The sequence below is a fragment of the Neolamprologus brichardi genome, chromosome 14 (genome assembly GCF_056152115.1).
Source record: "Neolamprologus brichardi isolate AB-2024 chromosome 14, ASM5615211v1, whole genome shotgun sequence".
In the NCBI taxonomy this organism is placed as follows: Eukaryota; Metazoa; Chordata; class Actinopteri; order Cichliformes; family Cichlidae; genus Neolamprologus; species Neolamprologus brichardi.
Window position 1 is genome coordinate 7,561,478 of NC_142117.1, and position 24,531 is coordinate 7,586,008.

Here is a 24,531-nt window from a genome sequence, read left to right on the forward strand (position 1 = left end):
AAAAAGTGGAGCCCCTGCTGCACACAGTTTCTTGTTTACAGTGCAGCAGTAAAGAGAAATCTTAAAGGAGAAACTCTGGAAAGAGCACTGGGTATTTGGGTGTGCCAGACTGATTGAAACACAGGTTTCTCTGATAATCTCCTCACTTGAAACAGCCTTGTGGTTTGCTCAGCTTGTTTATCCTCTGCTGTGCACATGCTTCCATAAATCCAGCCGGGCTGTGCAGGTTCTAATCAAACAGCAGGCAGAGTGGCAGAGGTGGACTTCTACTAGCCAGTGCTGGGAGGCCAAGCGAGCTGGCTCTCATCTTAGGAGGACACAAGCCCGCAAGGTAACACACTCACAGTGCTAAAGCCTGACACACAGAGTAATATTTCTCTCTCACACACACAGACCCACACAGACAGCCTCACACTGATCCTTTGTGTTTATTCAGACATTAAACAGCAACCAACAGAGAGGAAGAGACAGCAGCCACGTGTGAACTAGCAGCTGTAGAGTCGGAAGTGTGCGCGCAATGTCCTCCATGTTTATAGATCAGAGTTAGAATGTCGATCAGTATGGAAACATGCACTCTCTTCAAAACAAACTGTACACCCATAACATCTTAATCCTCTACTGTACAAAAAGTCTCAATTTTTTGTACCAACAGATTCCTTATACAAAAGTTTTGTTTTTTTTAAAGTAACACTGTACAAACGCACGATTCTCCATCTATCATTGCTGCACTTTAATGTACAGAATGTTGGCTTGCGTTATACGTACTCATCATACATTCAGTTACTGTGAATGTATGATGAGTCCCAGGTTGTGTGAAATTGCTCAGAGTTCATGAGGAAACATGGGAAATGTGAAGTGTCCAATAGCAGAAGTTCTCCAGGAGAAAAGAAAGAGCTCATGTTGCTCCATGTGCTTTCAATTCTGGTGAGGGAACTCAATCTTTTTTTACTTTTGTCTGATGTTTGACTGATTGATATACTGGCTTCTTTGAGATGTAGGCTGAATGGAGAGATCCATTTGGCGTTTCACTTTGCTACACATCCTGAGAAAAACACGAGTCTACTTTCTTCTTTTTGTGTGTTTTTTTTTAAAAAGAAAAAAAAAATCAACAAATTTAAAAAACGGTACAAACGCTCACAATAACAAGAGACCAATGCATGCCAGACGATACAGTCATGACGATTGAACACTGACCATTGCTCTCTGCAGCCACAAGAGTGCAGCAGTATGACACAAATCCAATACCAAACAGAGAGAACACTGATGATCTGACAGGCACGAGGATGCTACTCATCTCAGCTTTCTTGTAAATCGGTCAGTTTACATTCTGGACTGAAATCACACGAGTTGTGAATTTTTAATCTTCACAGAGCATTCATTTTTCTAGTTGATGCTACAAAGGAGAGAAACAAGTGAGAAAACGTGTTGCTTGATTAAAAATCGAATAACTGGGGGATCTTTGTGTGTGAGCTAAATACAAAAATAGATGATTTGAAAATAAATGTAAACATAGAAAAATATATGTAATCAAATGATACAGTGTATACATACATAATCATATAATACACACACACACTCACACGCACACTCACACACACACGCACATACACAATAAATGGTCACGTGACCCATGCTTTGTTCGATTAGTACAGTTATTAATGGACAATCAATATAAGAACTCAACATATATGATGATAATGTTGAAAATATACATTTCCTTCCTGTGTCTTTCATAGTTATGAAAGGGCTGAACGCTGTACCATCCTTTTGGATCTGGTGATGTAGTAGGGGAGTGGGTGTTCGGATTGGAGTTTTAAACATGAAGGTCATCCCATGCCAGATGGAGAGGTCACCAAACGGAGCATTTGTGTGTGGGATTCATCGGGGAACTCTTCGGACAGTGGAAAACACGGGCAAACTCATCAAACTGAGAGACGCTGCCGATCACTCTACAGAAGGAGGAAACACAGGAAGCTCTAGTAGTGATGCAGAGAATTAAAAAAAAATGAAGAAAAGCTTAAGAAAGGTAATGTAACCAGCCTCGTGCCTATTCTGAGGTCGTTCAAACTGGCAAGTTGAGCTGCACTGCATCGTACCCACATTACCCACACCAACATTCCCCATCTCTCCCTCTGGTATGTCAGTGGCCCTGCCGCTGTGCGACACTGCCTGCTGTATCAACCCCTCCACCACCCCAGCATCCAGGTGTGTTTCACAGTACCTGTAGTGCTCTGGTGCATGTTTGTCAGTTAGCAGTTGCAAGTAGATGGACTGAGATCTTCTCTTCATACACCAATTCTGAAAAGAGAACATTGCACTTTAGTTGAAGTGGGACAGCCTGTGCTGAATATATTGTCTTTCTCCCATTTGAGGAAGTGACTTGCATTAAATACTATTTTGAGTTACCTATTATTTATTTTAAAAAAAACGAAATACTTCTACCACAAAACGTTTCAGAGGGAAGTGCAGTGCTTTTTGTTTTAAGAGCTAAAGCAGGTACTTTTCAGATGAACGTCTACTTCCTGATCTTTTCAGGAGCCCTTATAAAAAGCAGCTGGAGCTCCCTGTAGATAATTGGAGCTGTTAGCAGTTTTACAAGAATAATTCCCTTCAATACATCTCAGCAATGTTCCCTCTAAGCTGCGCGCACTGCTGGCACGGTCTCTGCGCACAGAAAATCTGCGTTGCGCTCAAAAAAAAAAAACTAACCTGAATTGAAATTAAAACTTTAACAATTCTGTTTTGCAGTGTTAGTCATTAAGTAACTGGCTGCTCCCATATGGGATTAGAACGGTGCCACCTTATCCCATAGTCCAGCCAATAATGCGATTCACATTCGTATATACGCAGCTAACGGGCTGACAGGCTATGAGGCTTTGTTTTAGCTAGCAAAGCAGCGTGGCTGATGTGGAGTGAAGCCACGTTAATGACAACGTGTACAACCATTGGAGATGTGAGCAGGACAGACGGAACAATTGACGGAAAAAGTGTGGACTTTATACGTAAAACCAGAGTTATGTTAACAAAACCAAAAAAAGCCCACCCTTTCCTATTCGTCGAAAAAAAGTACCATGTCGACCAATCAAAAAATGATATGGCAACATGGCATTTAGATGTTTAGGAAAGGGGAAAGTTTTAGGAGTGACGGCGGTGTTTTGAGATGTGAGAGATTTGCGATGTTTAGCCCAAATCTTGTGTAGTTAGTGTGTAGTGTCAGAACAATGAGGCGACTACTGAATGTTACAGGTGTTACAGCAGTGATACATCTCCTGTTGTCAGGCCTGAAGGTATCAGGTTTGTGTGTTTTGTTACTTTTTTGAAGAAGTAACTATGTAATTAATTGCACAACATTGGTCATTATATACTATATTTTGCAGACAGAGAGTTACAGGACTCTCTCTCAGACCACAGACTCATAATACAAGTCAGAGCTTTATAAAAAAAACGAAAGAAGAAAGTTGTGTTTTCAAATTTGGAGTTCAAGTTAATTTTACTTCCAATAGTGTTAACATACTACACAGGTCATGAACAAGATTTTTTTTTAATTTTCATTGTAAGTGGGCTAAAGCAGCTAATTAAAAGTAGTCTAACATAAATGCTGTAATTTGATTATTTAAATAAACCATGTAACTTGGATGGATTCGATGCTGGCGTGACCACAGTGCACACGTCTAATGTTGCTCACAGTGGTCCAAGGGACCGCTCAGGGAGCTTGTGTGTTCACTCAGACACATGAAAAATTAGAGGGAGCATTGCATCTTAGACAGTTTTATTAAAATACCCAGATGAGGTAAAATTACCCAGAGCTCACAAAAAGGAAAGACATATCCGTGTCAAGTTATGAACTCTAAATTAAATGTCTCAGCTGTATCCATTGTGGTTAAAGTGAGTTCCAGCTCGACTCCATAAATACTTCTCTTCTTCCTCTAGTCTATCCTGAGCATCTTGCCAGTCCATGTGTTAGACAACACAGCTAAACAGACAAAAGATTAACACTCATCACTAGACCTATCGCAATTTACAATGCCAAATTAACAAATTTTCATGTTTTTGCAATGCATACAAATGTAAATGTATACAATGAATATATAGTCATGGAAATGTTTTTAAATATTTTGCCCTGTGGGATTCTTGAGGAATCGCTACCCTGCTAAGCAACTTTCAATAATTCAAGTTAATTTTATAATATTTACTTTAAATGAAATAGGTTACTGAAGTTCTACATTCATCCTTTACCTACTATAGGGATCTGGCAGCATATTGTAATGTCAAATATTAACAATATCTGGCAAAGAACTGGTAATAAAATGAATCCTTGCCAAAATTTGAACTGATCAAACAATACTGTATAGTATAGAGGTGAGGTCTATATGTCCTATTTAAACACACATGAAATTAAACAAATCCAATTTTTTAAGCAACTCATTTTAAGGACATCACCTTGAGTGAAACAAACATATTTTTGTCATTTTGTTTACCAAAAAGTAGAAGCAACCCTTAAAAATACATTATATGCAGCCTGATATTTGTTCTTTGATAAGTGAAAAAGCTTGTTTGTTGGCCTGCTGTGCAGATTCAAAAACTTGACCACATTCATTTTTTTATTTGAGGTGGTTGAATTGCCTCAGGCAAAAAATTATGCCTGTTATTCACTCCAGACACACACACACACACACACACGACATTTCAAACAAATCTAAACCCATAACACGACTTTCAAATCACTTCCCTGTGGCAAGATTTTTGAAAAATGTCCTAAAACACTGCATGTTGCGTTATTAAGCGTGTCTAGATTTTGCCTCTGTTACATTAATCCATGAATTTCAACGATGAGTCATAACAGTTACGAGGAACATGGGTGGTATGGCGCTCAGAGACACTGTACTGTCGTCAACACTTTGCTGTTTTGGATCCCTCCAAAAGTTAATGCTGCCATCAGCTAATGTTAGAAGCAGTAGCTCCTACCTGCCCTCTGTGATCTGCAGCTCCAGCTGAGGAAGCCAGCGGAAGGATTTAATATGTAAATGTAATGAAATACGCTGGTGTGAATTCTGTGGAGAGGATTTTGGTGTACCTGTGCAAAGGCAATAAAGAGCAGCTGTTCATGGGTGTATTTGAGGCCAGGCAGGGGTCTCTCTGGACCATGTTCCCTCACCCACTTCTGATATGCCTGGGCAGAGAGAGAAGGAGAGTGTGATGGTACCCGCTCAACTTGTGTCTTAAACAGTAAGCCAAAACCAAACAGGACCTCTAAAAAAACAGTCATTATGTTTACTTCCATCAGTCTAACCAGCTGACTCAACTAACAGGAATTATGACCCTACTGGTGCATTCAGTATCACCATTTACTTATTTTAAAAGCCTTCATGTGCTTCCTTTTAACTTTTGTATCTGCGTGCTCAAAACACTCCTTATTTCAATGTGGGCTGCTCAAAATGAAAATTAATTATGCCGCACCCTGGATTTTCCACTATCTGAGAAAACACACATGCAAGTATTCAAGTAAAAAGGAATTCAAATCAAATTGTTTATCTTTTATCGTGATTCAGGGGCACTGCTGCTCTTTATTTTAATGCAAACAAAGCACAGTGGTTATGAAGAATAAAGAGAGGCGGATTTTGAGACAGAGCAGAGACTCATGGGTTGCCTACTAAAAGAGTGAATTCTAATTTCTAGATTTCTCGGAGCCACACAGTGACCAAATTTGAAGAATGATCGTATCAGTCGGAACTTACATAGTATGACAGTTTCAGCCCTCCCATATCTGCTATGTTTTCTCCCAGTGTCAGACGGCCGTTCACCTACACACAAAGGTAAGTCGTAAAACACTTTACAGTATGTCACGTACATAAGGGATGCAGTTATTCAGCTGTAGAAATACAGTTTTTTTATTTTTTTTGTTTTTGTTTTTGCAGCTTGTACTATTTCACAGAAACATATTTGCTTTTAGGAAGTACATTTTTTGTTCCAATTACATCACTTGAGATTAAAAATAAATCTTATCTGTCATATCTTTGCATGTATCTATAGGCTCCAGGAACCCAGGAAACTGAGCTAAGCTTAGCCAAATGTCTGGAAAAAGGTGGGGTAGCAGCTAGCGTCATGCTATCCCTAACTAAAAAAAATACCCATGCAGGAGCTCTAAAGAGCACTAATTTGGTTATTTCATAATTGTTTGGTTCCTACGTGGCTTACATGTGGGGAGAGTCACATGAACCCAGTTCTTTCCCTTTGCTTAGCTTGAACTAAGCCACATACTGTAAGCTAATCATCCGCTAGGCCAAACTTCATATTTAAATTACAGATGTTAAAGTGGTATCAATCTTCGTGTCTAACTCTTCGTGTTAAAATGGATAAATGCAGTTTTCAAAATGTCAGTCTGATTCTTTACATTTGAAAAAAGTACATAAATAAAGTGCTATTAATATTAAGTGTTTCACAAGGCAATATAGCTAGTAACATATTACCAGACCATTAAAGTTCGTATTCTTTAAAGCTGATAGGCTGGAGAGACATGGATTAAAAATAAAATGGTCAAAAATGAAGTAGCAGAAACCAAGTTTTTGACTTTTTGACATCTGAGATATTAACCTTATGTCAACTGTCTTGCTACCATTTCAATAGTTTGTGATGTTTTTTATTCAAAACTTGTAAATCCTTATACACTGGCTCTAGATTATTTTCTTAGACCTGACTTAGGTCAGTTACAGATTCATACTGTCTCTAAAATTGACAACAAAAGTAGCATTGATCAGAGTTAACAAATCAAGGTGCATCATATCACAGAAGGATACTGACTTTCTATATAAACCTTAAATCAAAAACACATATGTCGTACTACTGTAAAAATTGTATGCACAAGTAGCAACTCGAAAAGTGTGTGTGTGAAAGCCCACCCTCTGACTATAAACAGTGAAGTTATCGTAGAGCTTGACAATACATTCGGCCTTCTTCTGGAACTTTTTGTAGGACTCTTCGGTCCACCACTGTTTGAGGTTACCATGGCGGTCGTACTGGCCCCCTAGGGACATGAACCATTGCATCACTAAGATGAGGGGCAAAAGGGCGAGTGTTAGCATGAAGACAACACAACCTGCAACTTTCCTTCACAGTCCAAAGATCTGCCCAGCATGCCCAAGCCATTAGTGGCAAAACACTGAAAGATGTGGAGTTGATAGTGGTTAATGTATCCTGTTCATGAGCCAACAGAACAAACGGTCCTGCCAAATTATATTTGTACTTTTACAATTGATGGTGGACAATCTGGAAGAGGAGCTTTGCTTTTTTTTCTGTGGATCTCACAGGGCAGCGCATTTGACTGGAAACCAAAGTTAAAGATTGTGCCTCAAAATAGTCTTTGCTGCACATCTGCCCAATAGAAATGTAATAAATTATATATATAAAAATAAATCACAGAACCTTTTTCAGTAAAACTGAACTTATCAATGCAATGATGGTAACACAAATGGGAAAAAAAACTATAGATGTTCAGATCTTATTGCAGTGGGTAATGGGTGCAAGGGTTGTAATTCTTACCCCAGTCATCGTATCCATGTGTCAGCTCATGACCGATAATTGCTCCTATTCCTCCATAATTCAGAGACCTGAGTTGAAAGGAGAAAGATGAACCTTACACAAACTCAAACTTTCTTGATATTGACAGCTCCCTGGATATTACACCGTACACTGTATATGTATAAACATTCTTTATAGGACTGTTTGCTGAATACAATCCAAACTGATAAATGGTAGCAAACTTAAGATTTGCTGTCATTTTGCTGACTTCATCCACTGTTTTTGTAGTCACTATTGTTCTCCAACTGAATTGTGAGAACAGTGCTCACCAAAGTTGGTGGGTCCTTTGGAAAGTATACTGTTTTGGCTGAAGATGGTAGTTTTATATCTGTTTTTTAAATAAGTGGTAAACCTGAAAAACCTAGCTTAGTGTGAAGCTGCTGGAAGCTAAATCTTGGGGTGGGGGGTGGGGGTAAGCCTGGCTGGTGATTGTTGTTTGGACTGGATATGTTAATGGTCAAGTACTAGTGTTACTGTTACGCTATAACCATTTTGTATCATTTGGACTGAGCCAAGTAAGCAATTTTCCTTTCACCTTAGTCTTTATGCTAAGCTGCATTACTGGGTTCTGTTAGTCCTTAAGTTATTATTTCTTGTTTGTCTTTAATTGAAGCTGTGGTTTGGGTCAGGTTAAGGTAAGGGAAAAACATTGACAAAGAAAAGGAATTTGACACAGTTGGGTTGTGCAGTCCACTGCTCACTGGCCCTGACCCCATGTTCCCGCTTAGCTCAGTCACTAGAGAAACTTTTCTAGACTACAGGCACCAAGGCTGGGTTGTGCCACTGTATCCATTTATTTACAACCCATGGAACGCCGTGCAACTGGAAATCTGTCCAGGTGAAAATGTTCTAGTTTGAACTTGGTATTACAGATGTCCAAAGTCTGGACAGTATGTACATTCCCGCGACTTTAGAACAAGGCTTTGTGCCTTTTGATTGATTTAAAGTCTCATTAAAGTCAGCTATTTAGCCCTTTCTCTCTGTTCCCTTGTCCCGTTGTCCTCATTAGGAAATCTGCTCAGCCAAGCTAGGTAAAAAAAGAAAAACAGATGCACTTGAGATCTAATTTGGTTCAGATTGCTATCTATCACATTTGCCTTGCTCAAATTGATTAGAAAACATCAAATTTTAGCTTGACGTGAGGAAACAATAAGCGCTGGGACCTTTAGCTGCACTGTGAACGTAAATCATCATTTTTACAAATTCAGCACCAAGTAAAACAGGGACATGCCCACAACTTGTATACATTTCTTTCTTGTCGCCCCCTGCTCCCAGAAGGCAGCAGGTCACTTCACCTCTCCTTCACCCTCACCCTTGGCTGGGGTGTGGTGTCTTTGCAGCACATGCAGAAATGGAGAGCGATGAGAGGGCAGACTCGGGGCTATTCACATGGCTACATCTGAAAATGACTTTCTGACAGCTAGTCGATACGCTGCCTCACACTGGGCTCAACTCCCTCGCTAAACTAACTGGCTGATTGAAGCTTCATTATACTTGACGTGATAGTGGAGAGCGGTGTGTGCGTGTGTGTGTGTAAGTGTGTGTGTGAGAGAAATAGGGAGAGTTTATGGGAGGTTAGGGCTACTGCAGTAATAACTTCACGGCGACAGGTGCGCACACACTCACACGCTCGCTCTCCTACAATCATTAATTAATATTGATTAGCATGCATGGGAGCAGGTAGTGGAAGTAGTAGTGATCACCCCTAATGAAGACATAGAAATGTTAGCTAATGTTGGGCACACCAACCGTTAGGTCCAATTAGCCCATATTTGTGAGTGTGTGTGTGTTTGTATGTGTGTGTGTTTATTCAGAGGAGCTGTATGAATGCAGCAGGTGTAGCTACTTGGACTGTATTGTATGTATCTGCTCGGAATGCTGCTCAGTAGTGGCGGCAGTGAGTTGCTGCTTTGGTTAACAAAGAGAGTTGAGCGTTGAGTGGAAAAATAGCTGTTTACCCACTCTTGCCTCGGTGCCGCACTGCAATGCTTTCTTTATGACCACACTGAAACTCTCTGGATTGATTTCCCTCCTTCCAGGCAATAGTTCAGTTCTAATTCACATGAGTACTGTATGAAAAACTACTTGTGGAGAGTTAAAGCTTACTTTTGACTGCTTTGCCACCACCGTGAACAATTATATTTCTTTAATTCCAAAACTTTTTCTAATTAGTTAGTTAATCCAAACAAATCAAACTTAGATTCTGTTATGTTCATTTCAGCTTTTATTCTTGGACTGTAAAATAGCTTAAAATAGCAGTTCGAAGTAATTCCTGTTTGTCTCAAAACCGCCACAGGCCTTTACACCATCCACTGACTGTAATAAGCTATTGTAGTGTCTCCAACTTTAAAATAGATTTTCTTCTGATTGGCTGAACAAAAGACAGACCAGGAGGTGGCTGGGGCTTAAATGCTCATAGAAGGAGTTGTGTGTCTGACCACAGTCAATGATAGCTGCTTCGTCTGACATCATACAGAGCCAAGAATAGAAGAAAGGGCAAAAACTTACTGTTTAGAGCAGTATGACGCCTGAACACACATTACTTTTTCATACTTTGGCCATGTTTAATACGCGCAGAGTTGTGGTCAGAACAGTTGTGGTCACATGTTTAAATTCATCATGGACATCAATGTAATTTGGGGATTTTAATGATTTCTTTGATCTCTTTGGTGGAGGTGGAATGATTATGCAGCACACATATTTAGTGACTTCAAAAAATAAAACTTCAAAACCAAATCTGAATTTATTTTGGATTTTCTTGATTCCCTGCATGGTCAAAAGTATGTGTCACAGTATAAGGGTACACGGGAAATAAAGCTTAACATTTCTGCTATAAATCACGAAAACCTGCTTTACCTTGTGGCCATAAGAACTCATTATGTTTCGAACGATCTGTTAACATCTGTGTGACTAAAGCTTTAAATAGATTATCCTACAGTAGAGTAGAAAAAAAGTGGTGGCTCGAAAGGAAGTGAGATATTCCATGAACTCTTGGTATGTTCTGATAAACTATCTGCAGCAAGATACATTTGAAAAGCCGAAAATCATTAAATATAGAGTATTAATTTTTAACTGTCTAAAACATACAAAACTGCCTGATCCTTTAAAAAAAAAAAAAAAGCAACTTCATAATTTTAAAAACAACTGAGAAAAAAGGACTTATAGAGAGAGACAGGGAGGCTGTCTGCTTTCATGCACCATCATATTGCTCAATGGGCTCAAATTTAGGTGACCTCTAAATGACACCTGTTCCATTAGCGGGACCTTGTTCAGTAATTGAGCTCTTGGTGGGTAGTTAAATTGGTTTAATCAGGTGTGGTGGGACTGGAGGGGAAGCAGAGGCTTCCCAGAGTAACGCAGGCTTCAATGACCTTGTTGTGGCCGTGGGGATGTTGTTGGCTCCCTGTAGACAGCAGCAGGGAAAAGGCAGAAAGCATAAGAGAGCTACTTACTGTGGAAACTCTGGGTTGTAAAGAGTGGGTTGAAGGATTCCAGCAGGAAAGACTGCAAGAGATAAAAAAGCAACATGAAGGCAGTCATGTAAAATTCTGATATGCTAAAACCAAAAGCTAAACCCTAAAATGTGCTAATTAGCCACTTGATAGAATAGAGAAAGAACGACTGTTTGAAGGAAATGGAAAACACTGAACCTTTATACCTGCCATGCCCAGGGTATTAATATAAATATACAAACAACTATCTAGAACAGCAGAAACTCTAATTTGCAACAACAGCAACCTCAACAGCTTCCTCGACAGTCATACATGTCCATAAGTTTTACAACTTCTCATAATGATTTGTCCTCCGTGAACATTCATACAACACTAAAGTAACTGAGTAAAAAATGAACAATTGAAAGTTCCTTTTTTCACAATTTGCTATTGAAATTTCTATTTTTAACAATGTGTCGGCAGTAAAAAACCCCAAAACAAAACAAACGAGATATTTTCTGTGAATTGAAAAATTATTATTGTAATTCAATAACAATTACTGTGTTCAATAATTATCTGATTTCTTGTAATTTTACACCTTTATTTCTACAATTTAAACCCAAAGACTTGTGCCTTTTTCTTGTTCTTACATTAAAATATCCCAGGGCCCAAGTGTGTGGTTAAACTTCTTTACGCTGACAGAAAGGGCAATTTCACAGATCTGCCCCGTTAAAGATCAAAGTGAGGTAGATGTTGCTCACGATGTAAAGTGAGGCTACGTCCACACGTACACGGGTATTTTTGAAAACGGAGATTTTCCGTTTTCGTTTTAAAAAATAATCCCGTCCACACGTAAAGGCAGAAATGAAGGAAAACGCTGCTAGGAACATGCCAAAGCAACAGGTGGCGATATATTCCTAACCGTGCAGAAATGTTGGCCAATCAGAAGTCTAGAAGCCTCGGTGGGAAAAAGTAAACAAAGCTGGGGCATAGAAGCAGAACCGAGTCGTATGTGTGGAGGGACAGTAACTGTGTGTGCATATGTAAGCATTTAAACACTGCAGAGAGAACAATTAACAGTAATAGTATTGTAGAAATTAATTTCACCGAAACAATAACGTGGCGCACAGTGTGACGTCAAAAAATGCGCACACCTTTGACGCTGCGTTTTCTGCGTTTTCTCCGTTTTTCTCGTCCACACGTAAATGCAAAAACTGAGTTTTCAAAAATATCCACCCTGGCCGGAGTTTTTAAAAATCTCAGTTTTCAGTGACCAAAAACGCCGTTTACGTGTGGACGAAAGGTGCAAACGCATAGAAAAATGTGCGTTTTCAAAAATACCCGGGTACGTGTGGACGTAGCCTAAGTTTGACAGCCCTGATCTAGAACCTAATAATACAGTTGCTGCAGAGGACAGTTACAGAAACTACCTCTGTTTGCCCAAATGTACAGCTGTGACAATAAGTTTGCATAAAATCATTATTAACTGTAGAACACAGATGGCTTCAAAAAACAGGGTTTGGATGCACAAGTTTGCATTTATTTAGGATTTTCTCTAATCCACAGAGGACACAGGATATTTGTGCCTGTGATGAATGCATGTAAACATCTGACCACAGCTGTAAAATCTGAGCAAACCCGCAGAAGCAATGTAGAAACCAGTCTCATTAGAAGCAAGTTGTTGCCTCTCCCAGAAAATAAGCTGGATTCACCAAAGTCTCTAATCTCTTGAACTTTTCCACATTTTCATACACTCTTCAAAAAACATTCAGTTTGTTAAAAACACTGTCATCTCTTGAAGTCCAAAAGAGATTTCAAATGGCAGCTCCTGGCGCCCTTTGGAGATGTCAATCTTTGAATTTAATCCAGCCTTAAATCTTGATGTATCAGATTGTCTTTGACAGGCTGTTTACAGGATGTTAAGCTTCATGTTTTCTGTGTTCTCTAAAGGTCCTGAAAGTACAAAAAGAAAGTGATAAGCGTTGTTGTCATTGGCTGGAGAGAGCGTTAATCCACTGAGTGGTCAAAGGCTCGCAAACAATCATATCCAGGACTACTTCATCTCACTTTACAAAAATCTGACCAATACTGTATGAAGAGTATTGATTCTTGTGAAAATGAAAAAGCACCTGTAGAAGAGAAAATATGTCCCTGGCATTGAGGACAATTTGGGTGATGACCAGTTAGGTGATCACTGTGTGCAAATCTGGCCAATACTGTAGGAGGAGTAACGATTCTCGTGAACTATTGATGGGTGCACAATCACCATAAGCTATTGGTCCTTTAGAAGGATAAGCTAAAAATAGATCCCTTTCTAAATATAAACCTATTAAGAAAAGTTGTTTTGTTAACAAGGTTACTTTAAGGTTAGGTTTGCCCACCTAATAAACAATATCTTTCTCAATTTTATTGTTCAAAATCCCCACAAAGCAGCAGGAACTCTGGATTCCAAAACATTTTATTTTTAGTATTACTCCTGACAACAATATTGTTAATTTGTGCATAAAGACAATTGTCTCTACTAGATAAGACAGGTAGTCTGCAGATGCCAGTTAATATATCATAGCCACAGGTGTAGCGCTATTTGTTTAATTACAGACTTAGTTTAGAACATGAAGTAATCCGATTTACGATCTTCATCAGTTACATACTGCTTACACCTCTCTCCTCCCTGGCACTGTCTCCTCTCTCTTTCTCATTTTTTCCTGTAGGATAGTTTCCTATAGTTTCCTGCTCTTTCTTTAACTTTGATGCCATCTCTCTCCCTTACACACTCGCTGGTCTGGAATTCTACAGCTTTTCACAGAGTTAACATCAGAGCTACAGATTTATCTGACAGCTCAGGATGAGTGCAGGATTCCTCCCGAGGTGGGCTGTGTTATTATAAACTACTCCACTGTGTAAACCTGAAATCTGTGTTACAGTTGACTTGCACTATGAGTAGAATAACACAAAACATTATTTACCATGAGAGCCCGACTTATCTGCGTATTGAACTTAATAACTGTGCCACATGTTTAAAGGTTTCTGTATACCATGTATTGCTTGCTATTTATTAAAGTCAACATTAATAAATAGTAGTTTAAGAGCCAGACATTAATTTTACACACTTGCAAAGTTTAATTGCTGCATTTTGCCAGAGATTGGATTTTTTTTACAGTACAGTACAGTAAATCTGTGAGAGGAAAAGCAAAACTACATCAAAGTGATTTGTGGAGCTCCACAGCTTGTGTTCAATTCTATAATTTGGCTAACACTCTTAAATGCTGCTAATCTATTGGCTCACTTTAAAAAATATCTTGATTGGCTGCATGTGTGGCTCCCTTTGCATTCCCTACAAATATTTAAAGAAGTCAACTGAAAAAAAAGTTCACGGGCCAGATTTACTAACGCTCTACACCAGAACCAGAATCTCTTTTAGTGTGAAAAGGCCACTGTCAGCATTTAATGAAGAGGCAAAATGTGAGTTTTGAGACTGAAAGCTGGGGACATTAATATTTTTTTGTGGCTGGCCTTATTGGATGTGTATTGTTCCTCTTTCACAGCACAAAATTTTGGAGAATATTTAAACAAGTCCTACAAATGCTAAGGTTTGCATTATGAAGGTGAATGCTAAATTTAATGCTGAAAAACATATTTTGGCTGTGGGATTTGTGATAGTTGGAACATTTATTTATTTGGATTGAAAGAATGTGTCATTGAGATGGGTGGATGAGCCAAAACTGTGCCAAAACTTTGGGTCCGTCCTGAAACTCTTCAGCTGGTGGTTGGATTAGTCCCTGCTCTTCAATAATAATCTAGTATTTATGTCTGTGAAGGTTCTCAGTCATCCAGGTCATCGTAGTCAAAGGAGTTTGCAAAGAAAAGCGTCTGGACTTCTTTAAGTTTACTTGAAGACGTTTCACCTCTCATCCGAGAAGCTTCTTCAGTTCTAAGGTCAAATGGTGGAGAGTCCCAGATGGCCCAGGATGTGAGTGGGCCCACTCACATCCTGGGCCATCTGACCTCAGGAATTCGCATGATAAGGTGGGGCCAGGTTTCACAATGAACTCACCCGAAACTCTGGCTGATTGGGACCCACACCCAGTTCCACACCTTGGCTCAGGCGATTAGAGGATCATCAGGGGGTCCTTTTGTCCCTCTGTGGGGGGATACTCCCACTAGGTTTATATCTGGGACTCTCCACCATTTGACCTTAGAACTGAAGAAGCTTCTCGGATGAGAGGTGAAACGTCTTCAAGTAAACTTAAAGAAGTCCAGACGCTTTTCTTTGCAAGCTCCTTTGACAATCTAGTATTTAATTAAAACCAGGCAGAATGGAACTTTCAGGTTTTTAGGCACATTTCTGCATGAGGATCAGATTCAAACAACTCTGCCTATCCTTTCTCAGCAGTGTGCAGACAGAGCAGTCTTCATGTAGTTTATCATCATTATTTGAATAATTTTTTGGTATCTTATTTATCATGATTACATCCAGTAACTGCCATCCTTATGACCTAGTAGAGACTGGTAGGCTGTGGAATCTTTTCTTAAGCAATAACATTTGTTTGATTTATTTTGTTCAAACATTAAAAAGATGTGCAATTCTTGCATCAAAAAAATTCCTTTGCTCAGAAAGTTCAAGAAAGACGTCAAGCAGGTGCTGGTGGTAGATGAGCATAACTTTCATTTTGGACCTTTCGTTCAACCCAGAAACGATGGTCACTCAACCTTGTTTGCGTGGAACACTATCACCACCTTTCTGGAGAGTATGTTATAAGTTTTTGACTAGCACCAAAATAGTACTTTAAACAAAAGACTTCAATTCAATAACAGGCCCTATAAACAGTGTTCTTAAATATATCTTGCAATTAATCAATTTTACAACCTTTACACAACAGTTTTGCTAAACATAACATTTCCACGTCATTACAACTGAAGTGGTGTCAGAAGCCCCCAAACTGCTGTGGTTAATGGAAAACAAAATGAAAAGTTCACTGCCGATGACTGCAACTCTTTGTGAGCTTATGTGGCTCAAAGAAGCAGCTGATGCAATATTACATCATCACCTACGTATGTCAATCTTATCTGATGCAATCTGTGAGAAACATTAGCATACACTTAGGATGGCAATTACAATTTTAAAGGGTGCTTAACTTTCTTTGAACACCAGTGTATATACGAGTGTTAAATAGGAATTTTAATTAAACCGCTGATCTGTCTCCATGCGGCGTAAAGGAAGCCAAACAGTCACATGTGCAATTAAAAAGGCCAACGTTATTTTTGATAGAAGAGCAAACAGGATGAAAAGAAATACTGGGGAAGAAGAGGAAGAGCTGACGGCGGACTGGATTAAGCGGAGCAATAAGAAAGAGAAATCAAAAATTTGTCTAGATCCTGATGACTGTGTTTGTCTGAATCCTCCTGTCCTCCAGCATCAGCTTGTGAGCGGGCCATTGATTTTTCTGCAAGAGATTTAATCCAGCAGGCAGGCAGACGCCAGCAGCGGGCCAATCTTGGGAGAAAATGAGGGGGAGGGAGGGGTGACACGGCAAGGCTAGATTTGTTAAAACTCGGGAAGGTGTTACTGCTTGTTTTTCCTCCAGGGGGGTATTAGGTATGTGAGGTGGAGATCGAAGTAGAAAGTGAGCGATGAGAGGGAATATGATATGAGGAGGTGGATTTTTTTCCCCCTCCCTTCTTCTCGCGGCCATCGTATTTGGCTTGTTGGAAACAGACGGCAACATAGTGTAATTGTGTGTAACTAATGCGCAGTCCACGTCATGGTGCAGAATGGAAATGGAGGAAGGATTGCGTTTGTCTGTGTGTGTGTGTGGGTGTGAGGAAACAGATGACAGAGAATACAGAAATATCAGCACATACACTGTTAAGGCACACACTCACCCATTTGGTTCTTGTTAGGGAGGTAGTAGGCATTAAGCGCCTGTGGGGGGAGAAGCCACCTGAGGAGAAAAAAACAGTCAAACAAACAGGGTTTTACAGAAGGGATTCCTCTCTCTCTCTCTCACACACACACACACACACTGAAATCACCACTGAAAACACACCCAGATCTGGAACAGAATCCAAAAAAACCTCTGTGTATGTGTGTCTCTCTCTCTAAACCCCCTGGTGAGAAGTATTCAGTGTGTGGGGTCCCACGGCTAAAGCTCCTTTCTGCATATGAAAACACGGACAGTTCCTTTATGGTAATCCACTTAAAGCCAGTCCAATCGATTGTCACGAAATCCCACAAATGACTAATGCTCAAAGTGTGAGATGCCCTTGTTCTAGGAGTGAGAGAATGATGGCTGTGTGTGGACTGCACAGAGATTGAGGGGAGACAAACACAATGAAAAGAAGTAGTATTTCTTTCTTTCTTCCTTTTTTATTTCACAGCGACAAGACCGAGTGAGTGATGAAAGGTTCACTTTTTGGATGATAAGGCGAGGAGGGAGTGTGTGATTTAACTCTTCAGGGCGTTGAGTGTTGGCTAATGATACAGTTGTTTTGAGCACCTTGGAATACTAATGTGACTGTAATGTGTTGTCATAGCAGAGAGGCATTCAATTCAGGCATACAGGGCTGTATTTTAGAAAAATGAGTTGCATGTCCCACAGCACTTTTCTCCTGCCTGGCTGCTGCAGATAAGTAAATCAAATGGATTTTCTGCGGCTGTGTGCGTCGACTGGTATCTGTTGCTTTAATTTACAGGCACGTCAACAAATGTGTCCAACTAGAAAGGGATTCACGGGGACACATGTACAGGATGTCTGCCATGTCGGAAACACACTCTCGGTCGGTGAACCGCAGCATCCACTGAGAGCCTTGTTTAATTGCTCGCAGTGCTTGTCAGTGAACCAGTGCAGCTCAGTGTCTGTGCTAGTGAAATTGTGACACTCACGCTGTTTTGTCCACTTTTTCGTGAATTTTCCTGACAGACAGCTTGATGTTGAACTTGATGCTGTTGAGGATGTTCTTGAAGTAGGCCTTCTCGTCCACGTCGAACTGCACAGCATACATATGAAATGAGTCAGAATTTCATTACATTATAAATCAATAATAAAATCACATTTTTGGAAACATGCCCATTAGATTCTTCCATCTTTTACCATTTGTGACATAAGACACAAAAGCTACTTTTGGGTTTCCACAGCAGGCAGTGCTACAGGTTTGACTATAATGCCAGGTGCCCTTTCTGATGCAAACCCTAAAGAATTTGTGTCTCTTCCCACGGTTGAATTGTTGAACCGGGCAGTGTTAGGTGAATGTGTAAACCACTAGTCTATTAAGCCCTTTTTAGACAAATAGCTGAAGAAGAAAGCTGAAATCTCATCTCTTTAGAGGAAATGGCCACTGATCACTTTTATATCTATGATAAAATACAGGGTCTATCAAACACAGTCATCATATGACTGTGCAGCTGTTCACCAGTGGCAATCAAAACGTACTGTTAGAAGGGGAAAATTTGTGAGTTAGCAGCTGATAACAAGCTCAAAAAAGTATGAGACAGATCTGAAAATCATATAAATGTCCAGATGCTGTGCATCCAGAGAAGGACCGGTTGAGCACTGACAATAAAATGTTCAAATTCTTCAATCGGTTAAGAGTTTAGGTGTTGTTTTCAATAGCACATGCATAACATTAATCACGTATCATCCCTTATAGCTAACAGTACTGCTATTTTCGTATATGTGCTGGTTACATCTTGTATTGATTACTGTAATTGTATCCTCTCTAGTTTGCCACACAAACTTCTACATATACTTTAACGGGATGAACATTGGTTCAGCTGCTTGTGTCATTACCAGAACCAATTCCACAGACCATTATTACCTCTGTCCTCCAACAGCTTCACCTATAAAACACCGAAATTAATGCTGCGATTCCATGCCTTACCTTCACGTTTTTCCATAATCTCGCTGATCTGACCTAATCATCACCACTCCTTTATGTTTTCTGATATCCTCCCCCTCTGTTATATAACCTCTCATTATGCCACCTGACTCCTTCTGACTTCCATAGGCCTAACAGATTTCAGCCGAGTGGCCTCTCGTCTTTGGAACTCACATTTGCAATATTGATTCTCTCCTTAACTTTAAAGCCAGTTTTAAAACACATCATTTTAAGTTTGCGTATTCTATTTTTTAATGAATTATTGACTATTCAATTCTGAGATGTATCAACTTTTATTTTTAAGGTGTTTTCTAGCCGTCATTTTGGTTTTTGGGATTTGGTATTTCATTACTTATAAAGTGTCCTTGAGTGTCCCAAAACGTGCCTATGAATAAGATGTATTATTTATTTATTTATTATTATTATCATCATTATTATTATTATTATGTAGGAAGTGTCCCATGTAAATTTAACTATTCAGTTGCAAACCCAAACCTTTCCACTCTCCACTTTAAGCTGTTGAAGACTTTCGTAACATTTTAATGGGATTAATTAGTACTCTCACTGTGGTGAATAAAATTCTATTTGTTTATTTGTTTTTGTGATTCAGTTTATGGTTGTACTTGCATACACATACACACACAAATATGGTCAATTCTAGCTCTAAAGAACCAACATGGCAGCATTTTGTGGGCCAGTTTGCTTCGTGTCCTTTGTCACCTGTCTATAGCTTTATGCAACAGGTCAAGCTTTTCTGCGAACACTATAACACCTCAGTCAATAAAAATGTTTTACATTATTGAATTTGGCAAAAAACAACAACAAAAACATAAAAATTACACAGTCCCATTTTATGTCCCAGATGCCAGGAAATGGCTGTTTATTAAAGATTAAACATTTCAATTGCAACTTGCTAATTAAAGCTTCAGAGGTGCTCTTCCCTCCTGAGTCCAGTCTTTGCGCCGAACTTCATTTGTAAAATATTTATTAACAAGTCTATATTGTTTGTGAAAGTCTGCCATGCTGTGAGGTAATTAAGTCGTATGAATAGTGGCAAATAAAATGAATAAATAGTGGTAGGCTGCGTTGACTAGAAGGATCTTATTTTTGTTCCAGTACATGGCAGTACTGCTCCTCCTGCAGTGGCGCCTCAGCCCTGACATTAAAATGCACTTGCAGTAGTTTATTGTACACAGACCGATTCTGTTCGCTTGGCAAAAAAAATTTAATGTATCTTGCTTTGTAACATCTCCATCCTTTACACTGGCAATAAACACACCATTGCTCATGCTTGCTTTTTTTGCTTGTTGAGTCTCACAGGGCTAGATGAGCTTCTGTGAGTTTGTGACAAAAATGCACATCTGCTGAAAAATAGTGGTAGCAGACTGAGAAACAGAACTTTCACTTACTTTGATAATGGATGAAATTGTTGACATATATTTAGGTGTTTTAGTCTATACAAAAACAAAGATAAACCATACTAATGAGCTTTAAAGGAGACAATCAGTTTGGTTACCTTTGGATTAAGCAGGTAGCTGTTTCCTATTCCCCTTGCTGTTGCCTATGCTAAGCTCACTATCTGCTGATGACATCCTAAATTGTAACACATTACTTAAGGAAGGAATTCTTCAAAAGCTTAATTTTTTTTTTTTTGCATTAGCTATGTTACTTTAAGTGAACACACAATAGTGTGGACAAAGTCTTTCACACAAGTGAAGTGATGAGGAACTCAAAAACTCTGGGGCTGAAAAATGAAGCCAATACTGAAGCCAAAAACGGCAGTTTCTCTAAAAGGACACTTCAACTGAGCGAGTCCCCATAGACTCCCGTGTTAAAATATCTAAATAAACAACAATACAATCCATAATTACAGTCTGGTATAAAAAAGAATGCTTAACAAACAGCTTAACAAATTTATCAGACCGCATGTTATAAAAAAGAAAGATGAATATTTTAGAATTCTGTCAAAAACTTGTTTAAAACTAAAAATTATGTTGTTATTTAGTAAATAACCGAAATTTTGCATGGTAAATAAAAAAATAATCATGCACTTTACTATGCTAAACTATACCATAATAATGTGTCATAGAAAAACAACTGTAAAGACAAAGACAGAGTGAGGTAGAGCAGGCTGCTGGGCAACTGGATTAGCATAAGTGTGGTAAGGATGACCGCATGCTGCAGAGTGAAAAAGATGATGATGACTCACTTCATACTCTTGATCAATGAGCTCAGGTTCGAGCAGGAAGTCTGGGTATCCTGTCATCACTATCATGTGCTTCAGCTGGGTGAGAAGAGAAAGAAATTAACAGCTGAAGGGAAGAAAAAGTGGGGAGCAAACAACCAAACACCCCACAGCAACTAATAAGCACCCATACACACTTAGTTTAGGACACAGGCCCTGACAGAGCACGCGAGCACACACACACACATCTACATACACGCACGCACGCACGCATGCACGCACGCACACACACACACACACACACACACACACACGCACACACACACGCACACACACACAAAAGCATCTGCTAATCAAGCAAACCCAATGTAATAGGATTACAGGGAAGCTCTTTATATTCAGCATGGCCCTCTAAAAGGATTATAACTTCAGATTGTAAAAGTATTAGAAGGGATATCTTCCAGTGCAGACCCTAAATCAGCACTACAGAGAGATCCGGATTAGGCAATCCTCACTTCTCAATGTCAAGCCCTAGATGTATTCTATCACACACTTCTATCTAACAAGCAATCAGTCAAAGTCCCGGAAAGAAAAGAATCGCAAAGAAATAATTGAATCCTTTTCAAAAACTAATTGGATCTAGCAGAAGTCGTGTTTGTGATGCAGAGGCTCAGTTAGTGCTCCAAACCTTTGCTCTAGCAGCATCCTTGGTGGCTTCATCCATCCAGTCAAGTTCCTGCAGCCGGAGGTCCAGAGAGTGCTTTATGTCCTCTACCAGCTCCTGTACCTGTAGAGAGATCATCCCGCAATTCATTACGTGTTCATTTTAAGCCCCACATAAGTGTTCTTGTACTCTATTCTAGAGTAGCTTTGCATGATTCACATTTCAAAATAATCCTTATTTATTGTAAACTGGGTGTTGGTGCAGCTCCTTTAGTCATCCTATCTGAAACAAACTGTTTTATCTCCACTCCCTTTAAATATATTTCCACTGTCAAATAAGTAATAGCTGCATCTGCAGTGAGCCTGTCATCCTGTGCTTCGTCTGTAGCACGCTGGATTGTAGTTACTGAATACAGTTTGACAAACTACTTGGAGAAGCAAGGCAAACAACTGAACTGTGAGGGGATTGTCCACTACTAAACTGATTACAAAATGTCTTGGTCTTTCACACAAATGAAAAAATTAAATAATACTAAAATGAGCTGTGAAAAACTTGTTTGGTCATGGCAAGGCTGCTAATAAACATGATCTACAAGGTCTTAAATTAAGAAAGAATCTAAAACAACTCTAAAAGGTTGGAGTATTTTTGGTGACTGGTGACCTTTCGATTTAATGGCTGTTTTTTTTTTTTTATCCCACTGGGCAAACTGATCAAGCCAAAGGGACTTGAACTACAGGTTAATAGTGCTGATATCAGCAGGCAGAGAAACAACAGCTGTGACCAGCCCAGACAAGGAAATTTACCATGTGACAAATGAGATGAAATTTAAATGTGTCCATTCATCCTTCCATTTTCTTTCTTATCCAATTCGGGGTTAGACAAGCCTACCCCAGCTGCCACAAGGTAAGAGACACTGTAAAAACCTCTACAGTGCAAAAATATCTGATTGGCTGTTCTGGTCTCCACAAAATAAACTTTTAAGATATTTTCATGCGAGAATGGTGCTGTGTAAAATACCTGCTCGATTCATCAAGACATCACATATTTCCATAAGTGTTCTAACGTTTTCGGCATCCAAGTCTGTGATTGGCTGGTTTTGTGGCACAAATATAATGGCGTACACAAAGAGTTGAATGCGCACGGGCAGAAATGTTGAGAGCGCGAGCAACACATTGTGAGCGAGCGCAAATACAAAAACTGAGCGAGAGGGGCTGCTATTATGTGTGTGTGGATAATAGCAAACACTGAAATACATTTTTTGCAGGCAGCAATGAATTTTGTTCACTCAAATTCAGCTTTTCTTCGCTCAAAATAAATTTCTCCTCAAAATGCAACACTTGCAGCTGCAATTTTTTTTTACTTGCGCTCAAATTTTTTTTTACGTGCGCTCAGAATAGTGGCACAAAAATAACGCCATAGATAGCCTGCCGAAGAACTTGAGTTTCTTCTCCCCCCTCCATGCTGTCAGACACTTGAAAGTGACCCACGCGTGCTTCCCAGCCAATCACAGCGCCTGTACAGACACCCAGCCTTCCGTTTCCATTAAACTCCTTCCGTTTCCACTATACTCTTTCATTCACATAAATTATTCTCTTGCATAAATATATTTTCTTCAGACATGTATGCATTCTATTCTTACATACATATATTATTTGTGAGATTAAATGCATATTGAATGCATGTAAATGAGAGCAAAATGTAGGAATGCATAAATGAAAATGCATGTATGTCAGTAACATTATGTTAGAGTGAAAATTTGTAAATATGTACATTAAAATACATGTATAAGCGAGCACAATATTCCAATGTGTGTAAACATGAGAATAAAAATATCTAAATATAAAAATTAAAATAAAACTATGTGAGAGTGAAAGTATGTATGTATGTGAAAGAAGAATGTATGTGTGTGAGGGTGAAAGAATGAATTTTTGCTTGTACGGCCCCTCATAGTATACCAGTGCTGATTCAACCATGTTGACTGGGTTGTGACTCCAAGAAGAGCAAAAAAAGCAATTTCTGATGCAGATTCTCATGCCTCAGGTGTTTCTTTCCATACCTCCTCCTCCGTCTTCTACCAGTGTCTAAACCTCTGTTAGATAAACTGTTTTCAAGGGCTTGTATTTAGAACGCAACAAATCCAAATAATTAAATAAATGGAAGGTCAAGCTACAAACTGCAGATGTAGTGTTGTTTGTGCTGGTGTGTCTATAACTAATTGGATTTTGATTACGTTAGGCTGCAAGTTTTTGTAGCTCCATTAGTGCAGTTTTTAATGTCACAAGAGTGGAAAGCAAACTTTAATGTCTGATATGTAATTACCTAAACTGTGTTGCTGAAAAGTGTTCAAACCAGCACTCAAGCACTTACATCGCTTTTCTGTTTTCCAGCTCAAGCAACTGAAATTGGAAACTTTTAAGCCCCAGCTCTGCACGCAGGGTGATAAAACTTGCAGACTTTTGTTTTTATTTTTAAATTTCATACCGCAGAAGAAACCTTCTAAAACATTTTCATCTTAACCTGTAATTGAAGATCAAGTACCTACTTAGTGCCACAAATATAACACTAATCTTGATGTTTTTGGCATCGACTGTCCAAAACTTCTCCGGATTACAACTTGTGCTTTCTGGAACTGCTCTAAGCAGAAATGCTATTCCTAGACGACACCAGGACATGTTGTGTCCTTCAGTTCGCTCCACATTGGTGATTCAGGATAACAAGGAGGCTCGTCTTTCCCCCTCTGTCTTCTGTCTTTCAGCGTCAGCTCCTGAGACTCATTAATTCTTGTTGGTGCTGAGATAAGC

The 24,531-nt window shown here is 39.3% G+C and overlaps 1 protein-coding gene across 3 annotated transcripts in view; it reads right to left on the bottom strand.

Annotated features, from left to right (window-relative positions):
* Positions 1-412: 412 nt before the first annotated feature.
* The window catches only part of ecel1 (endothelin converting enzyme-like 1), a 59,982-nt gene continuing 35,863 nt past the window's right edge, over positions 413-24,531 (bottom strand). For 2 of the 3 annotated variants that reach the window (XM_035912199.2, XM_035912198.2), the window contains 11 exons: positions 21,755-21,853; positions 21,091-21,165; positions 17,890-17,993; positions 16,890-16,948; positions 11,028-11,079; positions 7,537-7,604; positions 6,897-7,045; positions 5,736-5,801; positions 5,075-5,170; positions 2,222-2,298; positions 413-1,949 (listed from right to left, as the gene is read on the bottom strand). In XM_035912199.2, coding sequence (XP_035768092.2) covers positions 1,850-1,949; positions 2,222-2,298; positions 5,075-5,170; positions 5,736-5,801; positions 6,897-7,045; positions 7,537-7,604; positions 11,028-11,079; positions 16,890-16,948; positions 17,890-17,993; positions 21,091-21,165; positions 21,755-21,853 — 945 coding nt within the window. In that variant the 3' untranslated portion in view covers positions 413-1,849. The remainder of the gene's footprint in view (positions 1,950-2,221; positions 2,299-5,074; positions 5,171-5,735; positions 5,802-6,896; positions 7,046-7,536; positions 7,605-11,027; positions 11,080-16,889; positions 16,949-17,889; positions 17,994-21,090; positions 21,166-21,754; positions 21,854-24,531) is intronic. The other variant, XM_006801179.3, reaches the window with a different exon arrangement.